Source organism: Catharus ustulatus, chromosome 7 (assembly GCF_009819885.2).
Source record: "Catharus ustulatus isolate bCatUst1 chromosome 7, bCatUst1.pri.v2, whole genome shotgun sequence".
Classification (NCBI taxonomy): Eukaryota; Metazoa; Chordata; class Aves; order Passeriformes; family Turdidae; genus Catharus; species Catharus ustulatus.
This window is the reverse complement of record NC_046227.1, coordinates 17,848,399-17,875,350: the sequence shown is the minus strand read 5'-3', so window position 1 is coordinate 17,875,350 and position 26,952 is coordinate 17,848,399. Positions and strand designations below refer to the sequence as shown.

The 26,952-nt window shown below is 35.9% G+C and overlaps 1 protein-coding gene across 3 annotated transcripts in view; it reads left to right on the top strand.

The window, feature by feature from the left end:
* RAPGEF4 (Rap guanine nucleotide exchange factor 4) overlaps window positions 1-26,952 on the top strand; it is a 150,387-nt gene that overhangs the window by 15,657 nt on the left and 107,778 nt on the right. For 2 of the 3 annotated variants that reach the window (XM_033064174.2, XM_033064173.1), the window contains exon 4: window positions 6,958-7,104. In XM_033064174.2, coding sequence (XP_032920065.1) covers window positions 6,958-7,104 — 147 coding nt within the window. Of the gene's footprint in view, window positions 1-6,957; window positions 7,105-24,900; window positions 25,106-26,952 lie in introns of those variants that run through there. The other variant, XM_033064175.2, reaches the window with a different exon arrangement.

The window sequence follows — 26,952 nt, the reverse complement described above, 5'->3', positions numbered from 1 at the left end:
GTCACAATTGGGAACAGTACTGGGCCCTTATGAGACCCTTTTCTGTGCAGATCTAAAGCAATCAGGATTTTCCAGTGTTTGCCAAAAGATGGCACTGCACTGTTGCGAAGAATCAATGCTCTTTACTCAGAAAGTAATCCATCTGCACAATCTGGATGTTAAATTAAGAATCTCGTTGGAGTGTTGATTTGTTCCATTAGATGGAGTATGGAACACTTCAGTTTCTTAATGAATATAATGTAAATATTTTTTTCTGCTTGTTCAGCTTAATTTCATTTTCCTGCCAGTAGGAAGCTGTTGAACTACAATTCATGCAATTCTAGTTCTAGAAATTGTATTCTGCAGTTATTTCTTACCTCAAATTTCCTTCTCACGCAAACAACGAACTAAATTCTTACCACTGCCTAGTTGCCACAGAATACAGCCTCACTGCCAAAACGATGGCAGCCCATGCATTTACCATTCCTTTCTGCATAATTCTAATGTTTGCAGACTCCTAAATACTATATGAGTCCAACCTTTTCTCTGGCTTTTCTCCAGCTTGGTGTTTATACCATGTCCCTCCTTGTCCATTCTTGGTCTCCTTCTCATTCTTCAGCCTGTAGCTCCTGGATGTGGTTCCAGTCTTTTCTGGATGTGGTTCCAGTCTTGTTGGTACTGGTCATTCTTGAAGTACTTGCTAGTACTCCCTGCTTACTGTGCTCGCTACAAGCCCAGATGATGGCGGCAATGTGGTGGGATGGATATTGCTGTCGCGGCAGCCCTGGCACACACAGCATTGTGCTTCCAGCTGGGAATGGATGACCAGTGCTTTAGATGTAGGGTTTCTTGGAGCGCATTTTCCAACCACATCACCCAGAAGCAAAGGGTTCCTTTGCAAAGTCGTAATAATAGCTAATTGCTCTGCTGTTATGATTATACCATAAATGGCGCTAATGCCATTTATGCACTTCAAGCAGAGCAGGAGAGATACAGATGTTTACTCAAGTTTAGAAGTTTGTAGACTCATGTAAAAGTACAGGATCATTCCATCTTTCCTAGCAGGAGAGAAGCTAACTTGGTATTTAGATTCCTATTGGTTAAAATATCTTTAAACATGACAAATTAATTGGGACACTGTTTAATACTTCAGATAAACAGATGGTTGTATTAGATGACCTCCTGAGTTTTCTTGCAGCTTGAATTATCCTATGATTTTATGATGATGCCTACAGTGTTAATGTGAATATGGAAAATCAATTCTCTTGATTAAAAATACACAAGTCCCACTTTTGCTAGATGTTTATCTTTCTACTTGGGAAACTTAAATTTCATCAAGCCTAGGAATTAATGCATTGTGCAACAGTTACCATGTGCACCTCTCTGTGTAATCACCCTTGGTGATTGGTAGCTTTCTCCCATTAGAAGCGCAGTAAGTTATTGTGCATTTGGTCACTACTAAAAATATCCTAATGCCTTTGTTCCTACAGAGGCATGTAGGAACATGTCTCACACTAGAAATTTAATCTTATTGTACTTATGGATCAAGACTTCAGTGTAGCTAGTGAGGGATTAATTCACACACATTGCACATATGCGGCAGCTTACTAGAGTAGATGCCTGTGATTTCTCTGAGAAAATATTAGCAATACTGATTAGGACAAAGTTGAGAATTCATATAAACAGAAATATTGATATTAACTATTATTTGATACAATGACAGGAACTATTACATCTGTTGTTTTAAGGGCTTTAATAGAGACAGACACAAATATTTAGGATCTCAAAGCCTTGCTTTCATACTGGTTTGGAAAGATCCTTTCTCCTTGCAAAGCTGCGTTCTGTCACGAGAGGGCAATGTTAGAACACAAAGCACACCCGAGTGTAGGCAGTGAAATGGATGCTTTGGAAATTGTATTCGGCTATTTACTGTACACACCTGTTTTAAAGAGTTCACCAGAGAAAATTTTGCTGTTACTGTTAGTTTTGTTCCACCAAGTTGGTAAAATGTGCTGGTAATTTCATCTGCCGTTGGAATGGCTACAGAGATGTGACAGGATTACTCATCCAGTACATCCTGAGTGGAGTCTGCTGTCTGTGCAAATTATTTATAGATTTTTCTGGGTATTCAACAATCAAGAAGAGACTGAAGAGGACTTTTTCTAAGGTGAAAACGTCTCACTGTGAATTCCTGAGGTAACTGTGATGAACTGTTTTGGTCTTGCCTCAACTTGTTTGTAACGAGTACCCTGATAAATACTGTATTTAAAACCATAGAAAAACATAATTGTTACCTTCAAAATAAACAGCAAATTCAGCCTCTGTAGAATATATCAGAAAGAGGTCTTTCCCCTCAATTATGATCAGATTCTGAATTTCATTTTTATTTGGCACTGTTGCCTACCCGATAATAATGTGTCTATGTCTTAGAGATATTCCTGATTTGGTGTTGTCTTAAAACCATTACTGACTGCCTCGTGTATGTTTCATTTTTTAACTCTATTTTGAAACTGAACAGTCTAAGGATGACTGTTGGCAATGTCACAGAATAAAGCTGGGAATAAATGCATTATGACAAAAGCATTAGTCTTACAATGTTGTCAGATTCTGCAACAGTGTGATTTTCTGGATTAGATTCAGAGCCTTTTACCCCAAAGATTTTTCTGATAAACTATGAGGGAATAAAGAGAAGAAAGACAAAGACCAAATAGCAGTTTGATCTGCAGTTTTGCTGTATTTTGCCTGCTGAATCACAGTGTGTGCTAGGGCCTATTGCCAGCTTATCTTGTCTACATTATGGTGAAGTTTTTAAAGCAGGTCAGTTTTTAAAAACAGACCAAACTGAACACAGGGCATTGACTTAACAAACAATTAGCCTTTTTTAGAAGAGGTTTAAAGGAGGAGCCATAAGTGCTTGGATGGTACAGCAGTGTCAACTGTAAGAAGGTGCAGAGGGCTGGGGATGAAAAGCCAAATAAGTTAGTGGGGTTGCTGAGAAGAATGTCTGTGAAGAAATGGATGAATTTCACAGCTCTTTGAAACTGAGGACAAAGGAGGTATGTGATGAGTGGCATCAAGGAAAGGAGTTTAAACAGGGTAGTCCTTTCGATACTGCTTTCAGCATGTAAATGCTATTATGTATTTTGGAAATAACTTATATGAAGTTGCAGCATAAGTTAGTACTGTAGTTAGTATTATAAATATACCTAAGCTAGTTTAAGCATGAGAACAGCTGTACCCATTGTACATTGTACCCATTGTAACACAGAGACTGGCTGAACTAAGCTGAGAAGCAGTGTGTTGGCTCATGCTGAGTTCCACAGTGTTGTGGTTGTCCTAATTTTGGTTTTGAACTTAGTTTATTGGAAGTTAATACAGAAAAATAATTTCATTTCTCTCTGCCAGGTGATGTAGGAAAACATCCAAGACATTGTAGGTGGAATTTAGAGATATGATTTAGAAGATCAGATAGAAAGGTATGGAAATAATGAATGTGGTATTACAGTACAATTAATCTGAACCATGCATATTTTAATTAGGTACTAGAAAAGAAGCTGCTGACAGTTTTTATGGAAACATAATGCCTCCGTTAAGTAAATAACCTTGTCTTGTGTAAAGAGGGTGGCCTAACATATGTTTGCAAACTGCAGTTTCAGTGTGTTCAGAAGGTATTTCTATGCTATTGTTAGAAATAATCTGATAAGGATTTATTGTCTGAATGGCTCAAACACACAAGTGAAGATAATGGAACAGAAAAATTACTTCATATCATGTATATCCTTGGTTTCTCTGTAATAAAAGGGAATTTTTACTGACGACGAACTGAACTGTGTCAAAGTAATAATAAACAAACTTCTCAACTTGCCAGCTTTTGCAAAACTCCAGTAAAACATACAGTATGATGTCCTAGAGAGACACAGATGCAGAGGTGAGGTAAAGATGCAAGGTATAGGAAAATTATGAAATCAAAAACAATCTAGTTACATCTGCTCCCTCATAAACTCAAAATGTTAAACAAACTAAAATTTCAGAGAAACATCCCCAATCCTTTTGAGCCCAGAACTAGTAATGATTTCCCCTGTTTTCTTAATTTCTCTGTCTGACACCATGATTTTATTTACACACAGTACAAAAATTCTGTTTGCCTGGTTGAGAAACAGGAGTCACAAGTCAAGGAGGAGAATATGGGATGATCCTTGAGATGGTGGGGAAGGGAATAAAGCAGAGCCTTGTTTCTGATTCTCATCCATTCCATAAAATGGTCTTGCAAATTCAATAATGTTTTAGATTTATTGGTGGGGCGGGTAAGAGAAAAGTTTGAGAATGCTTTCCCTGCATATGTCTCATGTGGCAGTAAGAGTCAGTAAAGCTGAATACACAAACAGCCTCTGATTTGAACACTACTGTTTTATAGTATGTACAGAGGACAGATAGCAATTGAAGCAATCTCATCTAAGCCTCTAATACTGCCTTTTAAATAGCTGTGTGAATGTTAGCTGGTTAGCAGCCACTAGAACCCCCTGCTGCTTCTGGGATTGCAGAGGGGAACAGCAAACCGAGTTTTGAGCTGCCAGCAATCCTCCTGAAGTCTTCACTGAACAGCAGGAGATTCTTGAGTGTAAGGTTAACAGGCATAATAGGAAACACACCTGATTCCCCAGGAGGCTGGAAATGTATAAACAAGGGGTAGCGAGAGAACGGGGCTCAGGAACCTCAAAGAAGGCATATAGGTCTGCACCCCAGCTGGCTGTGAAACTGCATATCTGTGGAGAACTGTGATGGATGGGGAAAAAATCTGAAAGAACTTGATGGAAGCGTGGACTTTCCTTTATGAATGTAGTAGATAGGACTATTCCAGCCTCTTGACCTAACACCTCAAAGTGTTAACTTATTTTTTAAGCTTAACAGCTGCCTCACCAGAAATTATCTTATAAGTTCTTAACCAACCCTGATCCTTTTTTCTTCTTATGTCTGTTCTGTTATTAAATATTATTCTTTGTGGTTGTAAACAGTCAGAGAAGGTGAAATGCTTTAAATTAGTTTTATTTTTTGAAGGGGGGGAGGGAGTGAGAAGAAGTCAGAAGATGTAAACAATGTTTATGATCCACCTACAGGAAAAGTTTCTTTTATGTCATGCTGTTTGGTTGTCCTGTCCTGAACAGAGCTCTTTTATCTAAACTTTCTGAATAAGATTGAGAATAATGTTTTGGTTATCTGGAGATCAAATTTTGTATGAGAAATAGGCACATTTTCTTTGTAGCTCCTTTGAATGCCATTGTGAATATCGTAGAAACATAGAGTGTTTCAGCTCACAAATGTAAACTTGGGAAGGCAGATTTCAGTGTATAAACTGTATTACAATCTGTTTGTAGAGACTTCTATTTAGGTACCTAGGTGCTTATTCTCAAATATTCTTTCTTTAAAAAAAAATCTGTTCTTACTTTCCTTACTTGAAAATTTATTTCTGACAGTTGGTTAATTTTTCTTAGATCTTCTCTGAGATGTAATTGATTTTGTTTTCCTGAACACACAATTCTATATAGTAACATCTGTGTAAGAGCAATTTGCTATGGTTCAGGGAAGTGGACTATTATTGGCTTTTCTCTTTGTATTGCAATTACATAGCTACTAACTTTATCTTAATAACATTTTCCTATTATGACTTATTAGATGCATGAAAGGAAAGCAGTGAAATTCTAAAACCAGAAAATGATGCTAAAACATGCTGATGCATCTCTCCTGGATTATCAGCCACAAGGATAACCAATGTTTCTGCTTTGATTTTTGTAGATGTTACATGAATCTTACATTTTAGAGTTAAACTGTACTTCTCATGTTGTATCAAGTAAAATTAGTATGTGTTTTTATATGTTTATGTGTAATTGTCTGTGTGCATATATGATTTCTTTTGTTAAGTACAGTTCATATGATTTTAAATATTTTATGCTGTTGCTAATTTTTAAAAATTGCTTAACAGACAGTCATATAAGGCCCATCTCAGAAAAAAGATGTGAGTGTTCAGCTTCAAGCCTGTGGTGAGGAACAAAGCAACTTGTGAGCTGAAAATAGAACATGTATCTAAAGATCTTGATTCAGCAAGTTGTCTAATGACTACTTTTTTCTCTGCAGTAGCTCATAATTTTTATTGGAGCTACTACAGAGGAGTTCCTGGCCAAGGGAGATTCATTTGGATATCATTTAGAATGGCATGTGCTCATATAGACTCCTTTGAAGTGGACTTTGCTGCTTGTTTCGGACCTTCTTATTGCTCTGTAGATGAATGCAATTTTTCCAGGTTGTTTGAATTTTATTGGTTTTCTTGAAATCCCATATTTATGCGAAAATAATTTTTTTTTTTTGTTCTGGTAGTTAATTGGCAAACGTCCATTAACAACTGAAAGATTTGCTGGCATTTTCAACAGAAGGGCCAAGAATTGGTTCAACTGTACAAGTGCATTGCTTGTACAATAGAGAAAAGCAATATAAATACAAGAGGATATTATAATTGAAAGTTATGTTTACGTAACAGAAAACATAACAGGCAAATTTTGTTTCTGATGAGGGTAGCCTGTGTAGGACAGAAGTTTATATTCCAAGATTGCATTTCTGATTCTAGTTACCTTCTCATCACCTCTGAGATTTCTAAAGATCTCATCATCACGGCAGTGTTTAGAGACTGATGAGCAGAGATCATAGTTTTTTATAAAGATGAAAGTGATTGTTGTGTTCTCAGCTTTGCATTCAGAAATGTCTAATTCAACTGATGATCATAGAAAACAGAAGTCCCACTTGTTTCCAGATTAAAACTTCCCATATTGTTTACCAGCATATTGATTTTTTTGTTGTTGACTCTTAAATTAATTTTCTTTTTAAACAGATTGCTGAAGAATCTCTAGGCAATGCTATTAGAAAATATGACACAAAGACTCTCAAAACATCCTGAAATATTTAATGTGTCCTTTTCTTTTTGAATCAAAGGACGCTGTGACAATATGCACTCTTGGAATAGGAACTGCTTTTGGAGAGTCCATTCTGGATAACACTCCTCGCCATGCTACCATTGTTACCAGGGAACATAGCGAGCTGCTTCGAATTGAGCAGAAGGACTTCAAAGCACTTTGGGAGGTAAGTTCAGATTTATTTGCAGTTAATGCAGAAAAAAAAAAGACTTGACCTTGAAAGTGTCTGTGATATAGTATGAAGACATTTATGCCATAAGCAAAGTATAATATTTTAAAATTCATTTGGAAAAAAAGGAAAGTTTTTGCTTATCTTGAGTACCTCGTACAATTACATACCCCTGTATTTCTTTCTTGTGGGCCTCTTGTAATGAAATAACTTAGGTGAAATTTCTGGTAGAATTTTTTGTGTACTGCAGGTGTTGCTCTCTTAGCCTTAGACTTGCTTTTATTGGCAGCATTTATGAGGAGAGTCTTCTTACTATATTCTGAAATTTTAAATTATTCTCCTTTACTCCTGTCTCATCACCAGATGTAAGGGGTTTAGAATTTGCAGATGGATCAAGATCACTTAAAAATTAACTTACTGATTACATGTGAATTCCCTTAAAACTTTCCTTTGTGGAGAACATGCTGCTTAGGTTCTTCATTCTGTGGTGTGTGTACTTTGGTATCCATGTGGAGAAGACTTCATTAACATAATGCTGCAGAAAGTTACTGAACTTGAATCTCTTTGCATTTTTTAAAGCATTACATTTGGTTTGGAAAATGTGAGAACTGGAAGGCATCCTGCTGGCCTGGCCTACACTATTACCAATTTGTACTGCCAGCTTGTTTGAATTGGTGACTGTACAAGTGTAGGTGTTGTGCAGAGCTGCCAGATGGTGTGACAGGGTCCTAAAGTTGCAGGTCTAGGGACACTAACTATATTTAAGAAATAGGTACTGGGTCTAACATTTTAGTTCAGATTCTAACTGTGAACAGATGGATTTTTTTCTTGCTTTCTCTTTTCCTATGAAAGAGCAATATTATACTCCAAATAATTGTCCTAAAGCAGTCTAAAATAGTAAAACAGTATCAGAAAAGATGTCAAATCCACAACTGTCTACACTGATGAAGGAAATGGCACTTTCATCACTGCCTACAGGTATGTTACTTTGAGCAGAGTTAATGGTGCAGCATTGCCAAGGCATGAAAGACCACTGTGTGAGGGAAACATGCTTGCTGTTGAATGCCCTGACAATGTCAGATATCATTCTTGGAATTGCATAGCCAGGATTTGTCCTGTTTTTGGCAAGTTCTACAGCTAAATTAAAATACTACTGAAGTTTTGCAGCAAATTTGAAGAATTTGACAAATATTTTTTTGCAGTTCACAATTTTTTTTTGCTACAGCAGCTGCATTGTAGTTTTAGGCCTTGGCATGAAAAAATTAAATATGCCAGTTGTCTCATCTGTTTTAACATATGCAGCACTTGGCAGTAGTCAGAAATCTGATGATGTAGATAGTGCTTTACAAGATAATGATGAGGGAATAAATCCAATTTTAGGTTTCTCTGGTAACATTTTTTTTAAAATTAACTTTTAATTGCTATAAGCACAGTCATTTCTCCCATGTGTGTGGATTTCCTGCTAGGCATTCAAATATTGTTGTTCATTATCAGAATTTTATGGTGTGTGACGGTTCCCTCTTAAAAATTTTTGGATCTTATATTTAAAATTGTTTTAAAACAAAAATTTCAACATCACTTGCTCTTTAATCACTAATACAGTTTTATTTCTAGCACTTTTGGTGATTTTGCTATGTTTTTTGATGATGGATGCTTTTGGGGAAGGTGATGTGTGTTAGAAATACTGGAATGATCATAGGCAGCTTTAACATACACCTTCTGTATTGCTGCTTTTATGAAATTGGGCATGAACATGTCACAAATGCTGCAGGTGTCAGTCACAGATCATAGTTTAGATTGTGGTACTTCTTTGCCTTTTGTGCCATTTTAAGTGCACTCATGTATTTTGGTGTGCTTTCTTCCAAGGGGGCTATCCCTGTGCTCTGAGTGAGCAGAAAATTATTCAACAAAATACAGCGTTGTTTGTTGGTCTCAGATAGAATAAAGTTATTCATTTTTTTAAGGTAATATGTATTTCCTTCCAACCTGCTAATCCCAGAGTTTGCATAAACTGCGGCTAACATGTGATAAACAGAGAATCTTTAACATATATGGAAAATGGTAAGAAAATTTCCCCAAAATATACTAGCAGTAGCACCAGTAGTACATTGTTACTAATTTTTACTGATTGTTACTAATATTATTCTTACCTAAAGAAATGTAAATACTTTTCTAAAGGGAGGCTTTTTATATTTTGGGTTCTGCATTGTTCTTCCTCCTTATCCTAAGGTTCATATATATTTGCTGTGGCAAAATCTGTACGAGAAAACTGTTATTGTTATGTGCCATTCAGATTTTAATTGTGTTTAGTGAAAACCCACACAAAATCAAGGGTGGATCACAGATATTTGATGCATATGATACCATGGAAAAATGGGGAAAGACCACAGTGTCAATTCATTACAGTCCAGATATTGTAAAAGCTAAAATCTACTGTGGGCAAATTTCAACTCTCCACATAATGAGAATTAACTAATGAAAGAAGTAGTTTATCCAGGAAAAAAAAAAAATCGAGTAATTCCAAAATACTGTACTATAAGAACAATCTAAGTAAATTATAGGGTTGGTATTCTTAAAATTGTTACTGATTTTATGTGTGTAGAATTTTTATGATTAATAATAGAAGTATGAAAATACAATATATGTTATTTTTGAAGTTTGTTTGTTTTTCCACAAGAAATTTATTTTTGGTGAAATTTGCTTAGTTTCCTTGTTCTGAGGAAAAGAAAAAATCAAAACCGTGTTAACCAAATAAAGATTTTTGGCCTACAGAGGAAAAACAAACAGAAATTGATTCAGTATTGACTTTAATTTACTGTGCAACTAATCTGAAATGCTAGGACTAAAAACTCTGAAATATCCTTCTCAACAAAAAAAATTCTTAATACTGAAGCCTACTGAAGAAGTTCACATTTGCAACAAATATTTTTATATCTCACATCTATGCAGTTCTTTGAAAGACAAATATATATCCATTATGCTACTTATGAAACTTTTAGTGTATATTCTGAAACTAGATTTTGAGAAAAAGATTATCTATTTTAATTATTTCTGAGTTCAAAAAGAATTTTCATAATCTCTGAAACTTCATATTCTGAATTTGTGGACTTTTCTGAGTTTTGTTTAAATTGAAAAGTAACTGTATTATCTGTATTGCTCTAAGAAGCAATTGTATTGGTAGGATGATTCCCAAATAAGATGTATTTTATTGATGAATTTAATGCACAATATACAACAAAGGTATTAATTTCTATGAGTGCTATTGTAGTTGGATCTATACCTGAAATAAAGAGATAGCTACTACTAAACAGGCTTCTTTCTTTTTTCATCAGTATTAGTCTGCCAGTTTTATAAATTTTAATATTCTTTGAGGAAAAGATAGGATATTCTTTATTAAAAATACTGTAAGATGCCTTCTGTAAAAATGCAGCCCCATATTCAGTCAGCCCTTTAAGTACAGAAAGATTTTATGTGATCTTCATTTCTATCAGTCAGAGGATGCTGGTCAAAACAAATGACACTGTCCTGATAACAACAATTACGGGTTAAAATGGGCCAGTCTTTCCACTAATGATTGTGTCTGTTGGAGTAGCATCCTGTTGGGGAACATCTGTTGATCTTCTCTGCTTATTCATCCTTGGGGACTTGTTGTCTATCAGCACTGTTACATCAGATTAAAGATGATGAAATCTCTCACTGAATTCTCCCACATCTGAACAATGTTCCCTGATGAATAAACTAGTAGCTTATGGGAATCACTGATGGTGTTCCTTTGTGCACTGATGGTCTCTGGCTTTGGTGTCTGAAGAGCACTAACAAGCATGAAAAAAAGTAACTCATTACTGTTACAACATTGTAGACTTCCAAGATACTCTATGAATCTGTAGGAAAAAATACTGTTTGTGTTGATGAGGGTTTGCTTTCCTTCCTTAGAATGTATAAGTGATTGTAGTGCTAGCTACCTTGTCCAACAAAACTACTTCAAAGCACAATGGAAAATGCATCCAAAAATAACATGAAAGTAGAAGGCTACACATGAAGAGCTCTGGTCACGCACATCCTGTTGGGTCACTACCTTGCTCCACCCCTAATAACTGGATTTTTTTAAACAGAGTAGGAGGGAAATGATTGCATTTGAGCAGTATGATCGTTACAGAAGCTCTCCATAGTTCGTCCTCAAGCTTTGTCCTTTCATGCAGTTGAAAACTGATTCAAACCCAGACAGGAAGGGAGTGAATCTGCGGAGAGGTGACTTATTTTTAGAGGTCTTTCCTACCACAGTGCATTACTCAGCCTCCCTTGGATAGCATACAAATAAACGATTTCCTTTTGTGTGAAATTAGTCTGTTACAAATTACTGAACATGCCTTGAGAAACTCTTGAGTAAATGAAGAACATCTATTACTTCGTTATGCAGTGACTTTGGAGAGAGGGAGACTTGGCCCGTGTAAGGTCAGAATTAATTTTTTTTAAACTCCTATTCAACAACACTTACACATCTTGTAAACTGATAAACTGTATTGTAACTTGCTTCCGGCTTTTGCCCATCTGCTGTTAATTCTGTAGCCCTCAGCAGACTGAACTACTCTGTAATGATAGCTTTGGGAGAAGCAGCTTTCTTTTTCTTACTCCCTCTGTTTTCTGAGCACTGTGAGCACTAGGTTTTAATGAGCTAGTTTAAAACCAGCTCAGAAGTTTTACACACCCGTTTCATTGGAATGCCATGTAGGAAGACCATGTATGAAAAGGGGGTGCTCTAGCACTGTTCTGTGGGGTTTCTGGAGAAGGCTGAAGTCCATCAGAATTGGGACCACAGTTTTCCATATATTTGTATGGAATAACAGTTTGTCACTTTAAGGTAATCACCTGTCATATCAATGTATAATATCATTTTATGTCCTGGGATTATGGCAGTAGGAATTATGAAGGCACTATGAAAATACATTAAAGAAAATAAATATGGAAGAATTTAAATTAGTTTTTTATCCACTTGGTCATATGGTAAGTGCATTGTTTATCAAAGGATGTTACTGCATCTCGTGTGGTGTTTTGCAGTGTAGTGCAGTAGGCAGCATTCCAGAGAGGCAGCCTTTTCCTTGCCTTAGGCTGGTGGAAAATACACGTTGCATTGTTACATGAAAATGTTCTTGCTTCTTTCTCTTGCAGGCTCTGAACACTTTAATGTGTTTAAGGAGTATTAGGAATCTCACGTAAATGTCAGTACTTTCTAATGTACCTTTTTACCAATGAGTATTCCATACCAGAAATTCTTTCCAGATCATTTGAGTGAGAGATTAAATTTGATCTGAGAAATATAATATTGGAAGGGGGGAATCAAAGAAAAAAATCAGATTAATGTCCAGCCCCTAAACTATTGCCTTGATTTATGGTGTACCACTCTGCCCGTTTATAGCCCAGTAATCAATTGCAGAAGTCTCTTCCCTGATTTACTGATTTCCCATAGGCAAACATAGTAGAGATATAAAACTGGAGTTAATAAAATACAGAATATTTAGCTTTGCAGGATGGGTGATCAAGTGATTTAAAATAGTGAAGTGCTTGGAGACCACAAAAGTATAAAAAGGTGGTCATGGAACACTCGCCGTCTTTACCCGCTTCATGTCACTCTCTCCAATTGACTGCTCAAATGAGTCCTTGATGATTTGTTTCTCTAATGGGATTTTATTTGAGAAATGTAAAAGTGATCAAATTGTGGTAGCCGGCATTTTCAATGCACCCGGAATACCGTGTTTGCCAACCTCCCAAATAGCCATCTTGTCAGAATAAGAATTATTCCATACTATCAGAATACAATACGGAAGAGAGACATGGAGGTGATGCCTGGAGAGGCTACCTAGAACAGAGGCTAGACAGAGTTAAAGGATAAAGATAGGTATTTATTGTAAGGCCTTCATAGGGTACACCTTGGGCAGTGCAGGAGTCTCACAGAGACTACACCCAAGGTGGACAACTGTCACAGACAGATACAAATTTGGTCTATTTGCATATCAGAAGTTAATTGTCCAATTACAGCTTCAGGTAATGAAGTCACATTCTCCCAGGTTGCCCCCTACCTCACTGTTGTTTACATTTTTTGGTGCCTGAGAAAGTGAGGTGTCCTTGAGTTTTAGGCCTAGAGAGAAATTGTTTTGTCTGAATGAGAGAACAGTAGAAGACAGTCTGTGGAGTTATAGACTAAAGCAGTATGGATCTGAAAAATATAAAAGCTAAAACTTAAGGAGTCAGAAGGACCCATGTGTGTGGAGTCTGTTACCTTATGTTGTCTGCAAATCTCACCTGATAACAAATACAAATTTTTATGCAAAGACTCAGAGCTGGTGCGAGAGACACTGAAAATTGAAGTGATGATAGGCAAGATTTTTTTTCCTATAGGAGCACATGGAAGGAGGAGAAATATAAAAAAATCCCTGTGCCCAGCTTTAGAATATGACAGTAAACACAGAATTGACTAGATGTGAGCAAAGCTGTGAAAATAGCTAACGTCCCACGTTCTTACCTTGTGTTAATACTGGGAAAGCATGCAAGTGAGTAGTAGGGAAAGATTTCAGAATTGTTATTGTACCAAGAAAAAGTACCAGATAGTGCTCCCAGTTTTGTTGGTATGAATTAAACATATTTCAAGTGAATACAACATAAATTATTTAATATATGAGGAGATACATGGGGCAGATTCTGGCCTTTAGTACTGCTGTTACATTGGTTTTGATTATCTTCATAATATGCTTTTACTTGTTCTTCCTCTTGATTTGCATTGTCAGACACTTCTAATTTTAACGAGTTATGCTCTGTCTAGTAGAGCAGATTTAAATTAGCATGAAACAACGTTTAATCCTTCGTAGCCAAACATACATCAGAACCAACCATTTTGTCAACATAGCACCATGATGACTGCTGCTTTCATTTGGTTGTATTTATCACTTCATATTTTAAGAATAGATGCAGATTTTGTGAACACTGTTTATGGCAGTCTATCTCCTAAGGTAACCTTCCTGGCCATTGGCAGTGGAAAAGCTTACCTAGGAGCCAGATTTTTCACTTCAGTAATGCAGCATTTTTCCTGGTGTGATATGTACTGATGGAAGTTTACAAGTATTTTGGTTGGTAGAGTCTTGCTGTGATAAATCTTTTGCTAAAAAATACCATTGTGACTGAAAAATTCAGAATCAGTAACTGCTCTGTTTCAGATTATTTACTGTGCCATTATCATGATATTCAATATAGTCAGTGAGGCAGAATTCTGGGAGAAGATCCATTTGGTTTTAACTCTGAGTGTCCCTTTCTTTGTTGTTATCCTCAGTTCAAGGTGACAGTCACTGGCGATTCAGACACCTCTTAAGCAACTGAAAATACTGAAAAATAACAAGCTGATTGGAAAGGCCTTGATCCTTCCTTGTGTCTCTGCAACCAACTTTCCTGGCGTGTGTTCTTGTGTGTCATCCCTACAATTGATTTGCATCTCAGTCTCCTGATTTATTCTAAATCTATTTCAAAGGCATCATTTTGTGACTGTCACTGATCACTGTGCCTGTGTGGAATAGGACTGTGTAGATGTGACTTCTCTTAAACCATCCTACCATGTCATTTCTCTTAGGTGCTATTCTGTATCAGTGTAGTAATGGCCATCTGCTTGAACCCCGCATCTGCTTGAATCTTATCATACGAGACACTGTGTAAAAATATTATGTCATTCCTGTTTCCTGTCCATATGAATGTTTGCATGCTCATTAGCACTTCAAAAGGTCTTGAATAATATTGCAGAAAGCTTGACTTATTTGAGGTTGTTTCTTGGATAAAAAAGAATTGAAGCATCCTGAAAACATGTCAGTCTCCCCATTAAGTAAAGCCTTTATTGGTTTTGTCATATTTTATCATGGTTAGAGGTGAAGTTGAAAAATATGAATTCATCTGATTTCCCAGAAAATAAAGTATTTTGATTGATTCTTAAAATATTTAAATTACAGAAGAACATCTGAAAAACTGAAATGTGTACACTTAAAGTCTGCAGGTGTTTTTCAGGCTGCAATTTTTCTTGGAAGCTTTACTGCCAAACTTGCACTTTCTATAACCAGCTTTTTTATTAACAAGGAAAATGCTTTTCATCCTCAGCAGATTGTATTATTAAATGTGGTATCTCTAAGCATGATGTGCTAAATGGCAAAAACATATATTGCAAAACCCAACTGGGAGGCTATGAATATTACTTCAGGAAACAAACTTCTCGTCTTTCATTAGTTCATTTTTATTAAGTAAAAATGTCTTTCAGAAAAATCATAAAATTTGAAGCTTATAAAATAGATGCTGGCTTTTTTCCCAGACATACTTTTTACTATCAAATATATGTCTCATTCTCCTCTGTCACAGAGAGAAAAAAAAAAACCTAACAGAATTATGTTTTTTTCAGATACGTATGCATATATAATCTTCTATATATCCAGTATGTATTGTGTGTGTATATGCTGCAAGGCAAATTTAGATTTGCCTTGTCAAACTTCTGTGTCAGGTTGCCTGGAGCTTTGGTTCTAGCTGTTTGTGGTTGGCAGTGTCCTTTCCTGCCTTGAAGTAGATACCAAAGGGATCAGTTGCATAGGTGCTTACACTTCTCAGATGCATATTTGCTTACACTTTTCAACTTTGGATTTAACACAGACCATCCTTAACTGTGGGGTTGTATTTGAATGGATTATTTCAGACATGGACCCTTTCTGATCTGGTTGGTGTTACCATCTCAGACCTTTGTCTCTTTTCAGATGAGTTGCACTTTCTTCCTTGCACAAGACTTTTATTTATTATTACTGTCTGTTTCCAGGTTTTATTGAGAAAAATAGTAAGCCCTTAGAAGCTTGAGTTTTTTGCCTTACAGAGATTGATACAAGTGGTGTGTTCCTCCAGGGCATTGCTATAGAGAGTGTGTGCTTGCATTCTGCATTTCAGTGGATGCTTTCTGCTTGTACTATATAATAGGTGAGGCAAATCATCTGATACCATTTCTTGGATCAATGGATATGTTTTAACATTGACATTTTAAAAATCCATTAACTGAAACCTGCCAGCATTAAAAAAATCTAGAGATCTTTGACAATGAGTTTTGTGGCAGTGGATGATCTTAAACAGGTTAACACAAGCTGAAAGCAAGGCTGTAGTATTGTAATATGTATTATTCCTTTTTATTCCCACAGTCTGGTGTAATTATAAAATATTTTTTAAAAATATTTTTTAAATGTCCACTTTTATGTAGCAAGACTAATGAAACATACAGATCCTATTTAGTGGAATGTAAATTCTTCTATCTTAGTAAGTACTCCCTTGAATGGGCATTCAGCAACTTACAAGAAGCTAAACCTCAGACATTATGAATTGTTTAGACGTATGGATTAATAAATGGGTTCAAGAAAAGAGTGCATTTTGCTTGGATTAGATAGTACAGTTCTAATAGATGTTTTTTCCTGGTCATAATCAGAGTTCAGTGATTATTAGAAACCTTAGCCTGATTCCTCCCTGCTTTACATCCATGGTGAAACACTCCCATATTGAAATCAATGAGCTTTGTGAGATTTCAACCCAGGTAATTACTAATTGCTTTTTTCTGCTTGTATAGTATGCAGGACAGGCTGATGGCGGTAGGGGTCAATTCTCTTTAGTCTTATCCCTTCTGTAACAGTTTCTACCCACTGACACAGCTGGTACAATGTGAGAACAAGAGGCTGGAATCACTCGAGTGGTTTTGTAGCTAAGTAGTTCAGGGGTGCTTAGCACAATGGCCAGCCCAGTACTTGCGCTGAGGGAAATCATAGCAAAGCCTTATGAGCTCTAGGCATCCCTGTGTGTACTGAAAAAGGAATATATAGAAAACTAAGACCGAAATATGGAATATCTCCCCTGTGGTAGAGAATAGGAATTACAGGGCTTGGCCTGTCATGTGTGCTGATTATGGCCAGTCCCAGATATCAAGAAAAGAAAGGGATTTAAAAAAAAACAAATAGACCATGTACTTGCTCTTGAATCAGTCCTCATTTCAATCTGAGCAGTAAAACTCCAGCAGTTACGGTTCTCAGGGTTAGTGGGTATTGCTCAAATTCCATTAGTTCAGTGAGCTACAGAAGTCCTAGAAATCCGTTCACCAGGAATGGTGAAAGGACCTGCTGGCCCTCAGAAATTTTTAAATCTCAAGCAGATTTATGGAAGCAGGTCTGCTTATGGATAAATATTTTTCTTTTGGTGAATATTTATGCCACAAATATTGAAGAACACCACATAAGATGTAGTGCCTTTTAAGGCACATGTTCCATGTATTTTTGAACTATGTCATGAATTGGATGTTCACAAAATTTGCATTTCCATGCAGTGTTTCTCTTACAGACTGTTGTTGAAATCGGTGGTTTAGCAGAATACGTGATTCATACCATCAGTCTGGTGTAGTGCTTAAGGCTCAGTTTCTTTATCCTTTATCCCATGCCTGATTAGATACGACCATTAGTGTGTATTTCCTCTGAACTCTGCATAAAATACTTCCTCAGTTAAATCCCAAGTGAAGAAGTTGAAAGAAAGCCGTAACTCACAAGTAACAGTTTACACACTAAATATGTTCTGAATGAACTTTGCTTCTGTCAGTTTCAAATTACATTGATAAAATACTCTTTTCTTTCTACATGCTGTACATAACTTTAAGCCAGGCTTATATAGTAGTTATAAATGACTGATAAATTATAAGAATTGTAAGTGAAACCTTGCTATCCTGCACCTAGTACTTATTGATGTAGTTCAACTTGCTGACCATTTTCTGAGTAATTTCTATATAATTTTGCATACCATGACTCTTTTGACCTTTGAAAAATATAATTTCTGACTACCAGTGCAAACTATTTTCCTGAAGTATTAAGCCAAACAGAAAAACAAACTCTATTCTGTTAATTCCCACAGGACCCTATCCACATATTCCTGAGTGCTTCTTAGTGGAATCAGGTACAATTTTGTTTTAGCATAATAAAAATATGCATTAGAATATGATTTTTGCATGACCTAATCTTTCAGAAACTGAGTCCTTTGAAGAAGTCATGCTGTTCTGAAAGGACTTGTTATAAAGGAACTTGTTTGAGTAACTTAGTCTTTTATGCTTAATTCTCTCTGGGGATAATGCTGCAGACTCAGTACAATTAAGGAAAGATTAAAAGCTCAGTACAGACTTATTTTCTCTTTTCTTCCTTTCTGCCAATACCCTTCAAGCCTGTATCCTCTCTGGAAGCATGAAACATTTTTCAAATGCCTTTTTACTTTCGGCCATCATTTCTCAGTTTTCTGTTATCTGTCTCTTCCACAGATTTATTAATATGGTTTCTCTTTCTAATTTGTAGCTTTTGTTCCTTCCAGCATTTAATGGAAACTTTGTTGATCTCTGCTTAAGGGTTTATTGGGTGTTTCTCCTTAGGTTTATCCATGACATTTAGATCTTACTAGATAACCAGCAATCATGAAGATGGAAGGAAATAATTCTTGCACCGTTGAAGGGGGTGAGAACTATGCTGTCAGTTAGTATTTCTTAGCACATTTGCTGTGCAGAGCTGAAGGAGTGAAATGTAGTAAAAGTGCAGACAATTAAATAGATATGTCTGAATACTCTGATGCAGCAGCAGAGTTGATCAGTGTACCCATTTTACATAATACATTATCAAGGAAGAGCTACACTGCAATCTGAACATGTAATAGCTGGGGCATTTACTTGTGCTGTTGCTGTGGTATGGTTGAAAGATTCTGTGCTTTGAGATTGCAATAGAAATTGATGTCAAAACTTTCATTTTTGCTTCTGTCTGATGTATTTACATACATCTGCCACATGGAGTTGCCTTATAGAGGGTGTTACCTGCATCTGACCTCATATACAAAAAGTACTTGATGTAGTTTTATTCTAAGAGACAGACTTCCTGTTTTAACAAGAGAATGTGGATTTTTCTGCCTTTTAAACTTTCTGAATAATTAGTTTGTATTTGACTTCAGAGACTGATATATGCTACCAGTCAGCCCATAAGTATTGATACTTTAGTGGATTGTCAACTTTACACACTAAAATTATGGGAAATTGTGAGGCAAAGGAAGTAACGCAAATGCTTCAAGCCCTCACAACAGCGGGAATACATATTTTCCTAGCACAAGAATTCTCTAAGACATTGATTTTACATGGGCATCCATACTGTTAATGTGAGTATCATTTCAAAATGGTGGGTGAATTTCCGTTCTTGGTATCCATTAGCTGGACAAAGTCTTTGGATAAGAATTGAGTTAATTTGTATTGAATAAAATGTAATAAATGGTTGTGATATCCTGGACCAGACCATGAGCTATGCTTTCCCTTCTTATTTAACAAAATAGTTCATGCTATTTGTATGAAGTTTCTGCTTTTTAATGTGGGAATGGACAACTCACAAAAAACAATCTGTGAAACTGTTCTATTGCAAGTAGCTTCTGCAGGGAGATGGAGAGGTAATTTTTATTTGCCTGCTCCCCCTCTGTGGTAGTGGTATATGCAAATACAGTATCAAGTGACTAGAAATTGATGAATACTTGACTGTGATTGACTGTTTATTCGTTCTTGTCCCCAACTAAAGCAAAGCATCAGCATATTTCTTATGTCTTCACCAATTAGCATTTTGTTGCTTTTTCCTTTTAAGTATACTTTTACTGCTAAAACACTTATTTCAATCTACCTATGCATATAATCATTATTTGATAATGCTGTTGCTACATATATAAATGGAGATTATTATTCTGATATGCTGAAGAATACTGAAGGAAAAAACAACTTTTTTTCACAGTCATTAAAGTAAGAATGAATGCTCTCTTTATATTAGATGCCTTTTTTTTTAAATGAACATTTTTGAATGGCTGGTTTATTATGAGTAGAATATGTTAGAAGAGATGCCCTTGTGACTGTCCACAAAATCAATATGCTCAGCATGATGAAAATAAATAGAAACACATATCAAAGTTTTGATGCTATAAAAAGAAAATCTGTTAATGTTACTCCTTTTATTTTGAAACTGTCCTGCAGTACTGGTCATGAATGTACTGCCTTCTTTAGTAGGTTCTTAATCTTGTAATTTTTACTGCCAGAGCAGTGCTTGTCTGTTTACATTAGGCATTACTCACAACCTGCTGCATAAGAAAACTGGGGCGAAGGTATTCTTACTTTGATAGGTTCTTTACATGGTGAGAGAACAACATAATGGATTAAATATTTGGAAACTTTAAACACGATGGTGGAGTTCCAGTAAGTTGTGCTTATTCTTGTTATAAGTGAACCCAGTCAAATTACATTGATTTCATTGCAATAATGGACAGTAGAATTTGCCATGCCTGTGGCAAAATGTTCCATGTTTTCTGTGTCTTGCTATGACCAATACCTGCTATTTCAGAGAAGACCGGTGAAAAACCTTCAAACTCTTTATGTACTGTAAAAATGGTGTGTAACAGTAGACAGTACTGCATAATTAAAATCTTCTCATGCTTCTTCCCTGTCAGTCTTCAAGGGTAGGATTAGTTCTGTCTCTTCTTTTGGAACTAAAATGATGTCTTTATTTAATGAGACCTTTATTTCCATTTCTCTGATTACATGCACTCCCTCCATTGCTCCACCATGTCTCCACTGAAGAACTATTCATCTGTATTGTATGCTCTGTAAAGTTTTGTCTTTGTACATTTTAAATATCATGCCAAATGGCTTGTGAATGGGTGCTGCTTTTAGAGAATAATTCCACAGTCAAGTACATCACATGCTATTAACAAATTTTGTTGTGATTGTTTTGATTTCCCCTCCAGAATTTGTTTTCAGAGTTTATTCTTTGGTTTTTTGTGAACTGCTTTCATGATCCTCAGATGATTTCTCTCTGTCCTCAGTATTTATATCCACCCCTGTTTGCACTCTGTGGTCATATCTATGTTTTGTCATAATTAAAAGAAAAAAAAAAATCTCATGGCTATTCTTAAATTTTTGTGAAGCCATATCTGTCCATTGGGTAGATGCCCCATTATCAAATGAGGAAACTCATTCATCTGAGTTTAAAGGCTGTAAAGCTGATTTTATCTCTCTTGGTTATTAAAGATACATTTAATGATAGATTCAGCATTCCAGAGATTCTTTAAGGGAAAGTAACGGCTAAAACACACTATTATATTGCCATACAGTAAGATAATTTGTAACTGTCACCCTTTATTTGGTCTTCAACTTTTATGTGAAATGGGAAAGGGACATTTCACAACAGTGACAGTTTTTACTAGATTTTAGATGTCTCTATATTAATCTTTAATAATATTGATGATCATTTAAGCTCTAAAATTCTTCCTGCTTGTCTTAATATAATATTTGACATTTTAAACAAAACAGTTACTTGCATAAATAAGCATTCTGGTCTCTTATTTGTAGTTGTGAGAGCCCGAATTTTTTTACATGCAAGTATGTTTGCTTGAAATTGATGTGGACTTTGAATCAATAATAAGTTAGAAATACATTTAAAAGTCTGCTTTGCAATTATTTTTTTTTGTGAACCGCAATCTCTTCACAAAATGTTTTGTTCATTCCTTCTCCTCCTACTTCCCACTCCTCATTAGCTATCTTCTCTTTTAGTAATGTTTTAATGTGTTTTTTTTCAGTAGAGGAGTCATGTTTAATTAAAATTTACTTACATGTTTTCAATTATAGATGATAATTTGTTTGACTTTACACTCTCAATTGCCTTGAGTAATTTCCTGTAGAAATACGTATAATCCATTCGCATGTTTGGAGTATTAGTGTGTTGTTTGCATAGCTTGTGTGTAACACTTAAGGAAACCACTGGGGCTTAGAAAGAGCAGATGATGCTTTTTAGTGGCAGTGATACAATGGCCATTCTTTCTTCTCCTTGCTGAATAGTTATGGTAACAACTATTTTCACAGAACTGGAAACTACATTATCAAAACAGTATGATGTTTCAGTAAAAAATTGGGAGTTAAGCAAGTGGGCCAGCAGTAGTGTTACATCCATAAGCACTCCACATAAATAAGTACTGATTGGTGTTAATTCCTCACTTCATGTAGTATAGCAAATACATATTAACACATCCCAATATGTTGATACGTGAGAATTTCATTACAGATAAATATGTAGCTTTTAGCTGCTGAAGATAAGTTAGCAGGAGGCTTACGTGTTTTTACACCATGTATTAAAACCACAGTTTGTTTGGTCTACCAAAATTTGTTCAGTCAAGTGGAACGTAGTATATGGTTCTGCTCTCCCAGGTTTAGAAGAGATAAACAGGGAGAGGTGAAGAGAAGGACTACAGTGGTAAGGGAGATGGACTGTGTTTTTTATATGATAAAAGAGCATATCTGGGTTAGTCTTGTTGATGTGAAAGCTGATAGGGAATTTGGTTGGTGTCTATAAGTACACAAGATCACCATTCAGGGGATGTAAACTTTTAAAGCACGGTGCTGCTCGGGCAGATGGGTGCTAGTGAAAATTAAGTGTTTGAGTGTACATCAGAAGCTTGTTTTTAACCATCAGAGTGATGAGGTTCCAAATAAACATCTGATGGGAGTTTGGGGAGAATCTAAATGGTAATGTTTGAAGTAGAGTTGATTTTTAGCCTGATTCTATGTGTATCTGCAGTAGCAGCTCCAGTTCTGTTTGTACATCAGATTGAAGGATTTCAGAATTTTGGCTGACTGTGTTTGTCCTAGTACAGAAAAGACATACATGAAACCATGGGATCCATATTTTATTTCAGTTCTTAGTGAAAAAAGTGTCCTTGCAACTAATACTGCCTTCAGAAGTGACAGCACTTTTCAATTTGTTTGCAACATCCATGCCACACCGTTTTGTTGATGGAAACCTGTCAGGAATGTCAACATAATTTTGCCTTTTCTGATATAGTGAATCTTTCTGTTTTGGTGTTGTAGCATGTTTCTCCACAGAAGGCAAGGAACACTCATAGTTGGAAAACTGCTAGTGGAATAAAGCTATTTTTTTTAGGATAGAGTCCTGACGTGACAGTTGGGAATTTTAATCCCCAGGGAAGACAAGTGAATGTAAAATTGCGGTTGTTTGGATGAGTGAACTCCTGAGGAGGATTCAAAGTCAGATGGAAGTGTAGCACCAACCTCCATCTTTAATGAAACAGAGATTTCCTGTTCTTTGAATGTATGGTGGTAGGCACCGCTCATACAGAGTCTTCTCAAACCAAAAGATGCTTACTCAGCCTTTGCAAATGGCTCTCTGAAGGCCAGAAGGGTCTGAAATGAAAGGTTCATCAACCCCTCAGAGTTTCCATTGAAATGGCCGGGTGCTGCCAGCTCAGCATTGGGAATGCCTCCAAGCTCTTCTTTCCCATACCTTTCCTCAGGAGATTGTCACTTTCTCTGGATGCCTTTCTTCAGTCATACATTTCATTCCTTATCAACAACACACAAAAAGAGGAGGAAAGCTGAGGAAACTTGAAGTAGTCTCATGCAGTCCCACTCCAAGATCTAAAACTGCCTTTGAACAAATTCTCTGCTAATGGTTGTGCTTAGGTCTTTGTTACATTCTGTCCCCAAGGTTGTGTGCTCTTGTGGCAGGTGTAAAAATCAGTATATGTATAATCCAGAAAGCACTTTGAAATTGATGTTACCACATTAGATTTTCACATTAGAGCAAAAATAGTCCTTTGTTTCTTTATAAAGTAATGAGTTGATTCCATTTCACTTTCTTTCCTGGTTAGGGACGGTCCATATAATGATTTTTAAAAATGAATGCTGATAATAGGCACCAAATAGATCTTTATGAGTATCTAGAATGTTTCTGCTGCTCAAATATTGCTAGTGTTCAAGCAGCACATATTTCTTGTTTAATATTCAGGTATGGCATTTGATTCTTAAAAACAGAGAGAAATACTTCTGTGATCAGAAGGAGTAGCAGCTAGGAACAGCAGTGATGTGAGTCATTTTGACAGTGAGCAGACTTGTCAGATTCTTCACATTTTCAAGACTAGATGGTCTAAGACATCAGGTTTTTCCTAAATATTTTTCAAAGTTCTAATGAAAATTTAAACAGTTGTGTCTCATGGTGTCTTGAATTGAAAAGATCATGAATTAACAATTGTATTTTACTGCTAAAATAGTAGGTGTTTACTGAAAAGTGAAAATAGTAACAAAAAGATTGTCATGTTCTTTTAATACTTTTAATAGTTGAATTTGCCAATCCCATAGTGCAAAATACATCAATACTAAGGCAAAAAGAGAGAATTTGTGATGAATACATACACTGTAAGGCACTGAAATAATTTTTTAACTTAATCAGTTTATATATTGAATACCTTTAACATATAAGGCACTTGATCTTTTTTCTCATAAACCTTGTGTGCATGAATTAATTTCTCATTGTCCACTTCTTTGGGATAGACTAGAGTTTCACTGTGTTTAACACAATACCTTTGTGTTACAAAGTGAAAATCCCATGATTTTGGCTGAAATGTTGCTGCATTACAGCCGTCTCTTGCCTAGGGCCATCTGCATAAGAGAATATTCCTTTAACAGCATAAATCACCAGAAGACTATAGCAGACTTACTGGAGCCATTCTTCTGTATCTCTGACTACTGTTCTTGCCAAAAGTGTTAAAAAAGAGTCTCAGTGGATAAAAGATACTATTTGTATGAGACTACCTGCTTTGCAATGGTTTCAGAAAGAAAAAACATATTGTGCGGCATTCGCTGGCTCTTTAATTCGGATTGCCAATGATAATGCAGAGCCTAGGCTGAAGAATGGTAGGGTACAGAAGCAGAAACATTAGTGCTAATCTGCTGCAGGAGGACGAGATAAATCAGCACAGCTCTCATACATCACTGAGAGAGAAGCTGATTGCAACTTGACCATGTGCCTAAGTGGTCACATCAGCAACAACAACGGAGCATGGATAAAAAACCTAAAATGTATCCTTAGGGCTACTTGCTGTGCACGACCTATAATAACACATCAATGTAAGTTTAAGATTTCTTTTATATGTGTTTCCTTCTGTTCCAATTCTTGTTGTTTACGAGAGTGTGTTTTTATTTTGCATAGATTTAGGGAAAATGTAATGGAGTGTAATACTTAGCAGATGATACTTCGATACTGTTTATGTCTGTGAATAGTAATGGGCTTATTGCTGTGCGTCTCAACATAGTTCTTTCTTTGAAGATGTTTTAATATTTAATCCTATCAGTCATATTTTGGGAATATTTGAGTAAGGTTTTGAGTGAAATGATAGTGAGATCTCCCCTTGTAATTTGTCTTCTTATGTTTCAAAATGATCTTAAAAACAGAATGCCAGAAAAAAAATATTTCTACTTTGAGAATTTTTGCTCATTATAATTTTTTCTGTTAAGAAAAGTGCTCATAAAGACTGATTTCTCAGGACCTTTTTATTCATGAATTTAGTGCAGATGGTAATTTTCCTACATTTTAAAAAATTTGTGCAATTGTTTAATTTAGTGTCATTTAAGCATCTGCAAAAAGGGAAGGCAGGGATAAGATGAAAACTGAATAAGCATTGATTGCTAGCCTGAAAATTAAATTTTAAAAGTTTTTGCATTAAATCTGATTTCAGTTCATTTTTACTAAATTAGATTATCATATTTAAATTGAGGTTACTATACAGCAAACAAATGTGTGAAACTATCCTGGAGAGCACACATTTCCTGCTGTATCTGACTTTAAAGATGTTGATTGTAACTACCCAGGAATATCCTAATCGTAGAATTCAGAACAGCGTGTTTAAATAATACATGGGAAAATAAGAAGGAAAGATGGAATTTTACTGTTCAGATGTTAAGGTGATGCTTTGTTCAAAGAGAAAAAAATGTATAGTAAAAGCTATTGATGTGAAATTTCAGGCTGTCTCTCATGGCTTTAGGCAAAAAGACAGGGAAACCCAAAGCAAGTCTTGCTGTGCACTCTAAAAGCAAGAGAAATTAGGAAGCATTAATAAAAACCCACCAATATTTCTGTATTTATTTACTTATTTTTAGGGAGAGTGGTTTCAAACAAACAAATTTTTAAAATATGTGAAAGGAGGTGTGACAGGTGCGTCAGTGATAGGACCTTGAGAACGTAGGTTTAAAGTTACAGGAGAACATCTATTTCTTTTATAGCATTGTAACTGTGGCCAAACATAGCAGCAGGAGGCTTAGAAACAGAAGTAGCCTGCATGAGCGTGTCTACAAATGGTTTATATTTGTAGCAATTGAAAAATGTAGGGATAGTTGTGTGGCTGTTATCCCCTTCACAGACCTCAAATATTCAGAGTATGGACCAGTTTCAGATTTTGTAACACAGGTACTTTTTGTAGGTCTTAACCTAAATAAAAAGTTTATCTACTAGTAGTTGCAACTTTCCTACAAGATTGATGGGTGGAAATAGAGAAGGTAAAGCTGTATTGCAAAAAGGGTGCTTATTCTTCCCAACAGAATAAATAACCAACCTGGCCAACTGGCAGATGAAACATGGACCAAGTAGAGTTTATTTTTGTACAAATGTGCATATGGATGATCACACAGACCCTCAGTTGTACTTAGCCCCTGAAGCTGAGGTCCGTTGGGAACCCATAGCTTTACCAGTCTGACTTAGAAAATAATAAACACAAAAAGAGAGGAAATCTGTACAGCAATAGGAAGCAAAGAGAAATGGTGATTTCTTTGATCATGTCTGTTGTAATGTATTGAATGTGGTCTTAAGTTGTAAACTCCATAGCAAATATTCCTATATTTTGTTCATTGAAATACTCTCTTTACACATGTGACAGAGTAATATAATCAGTCTGGCTCCTCTTAATGGAGCTGGGCTTCTG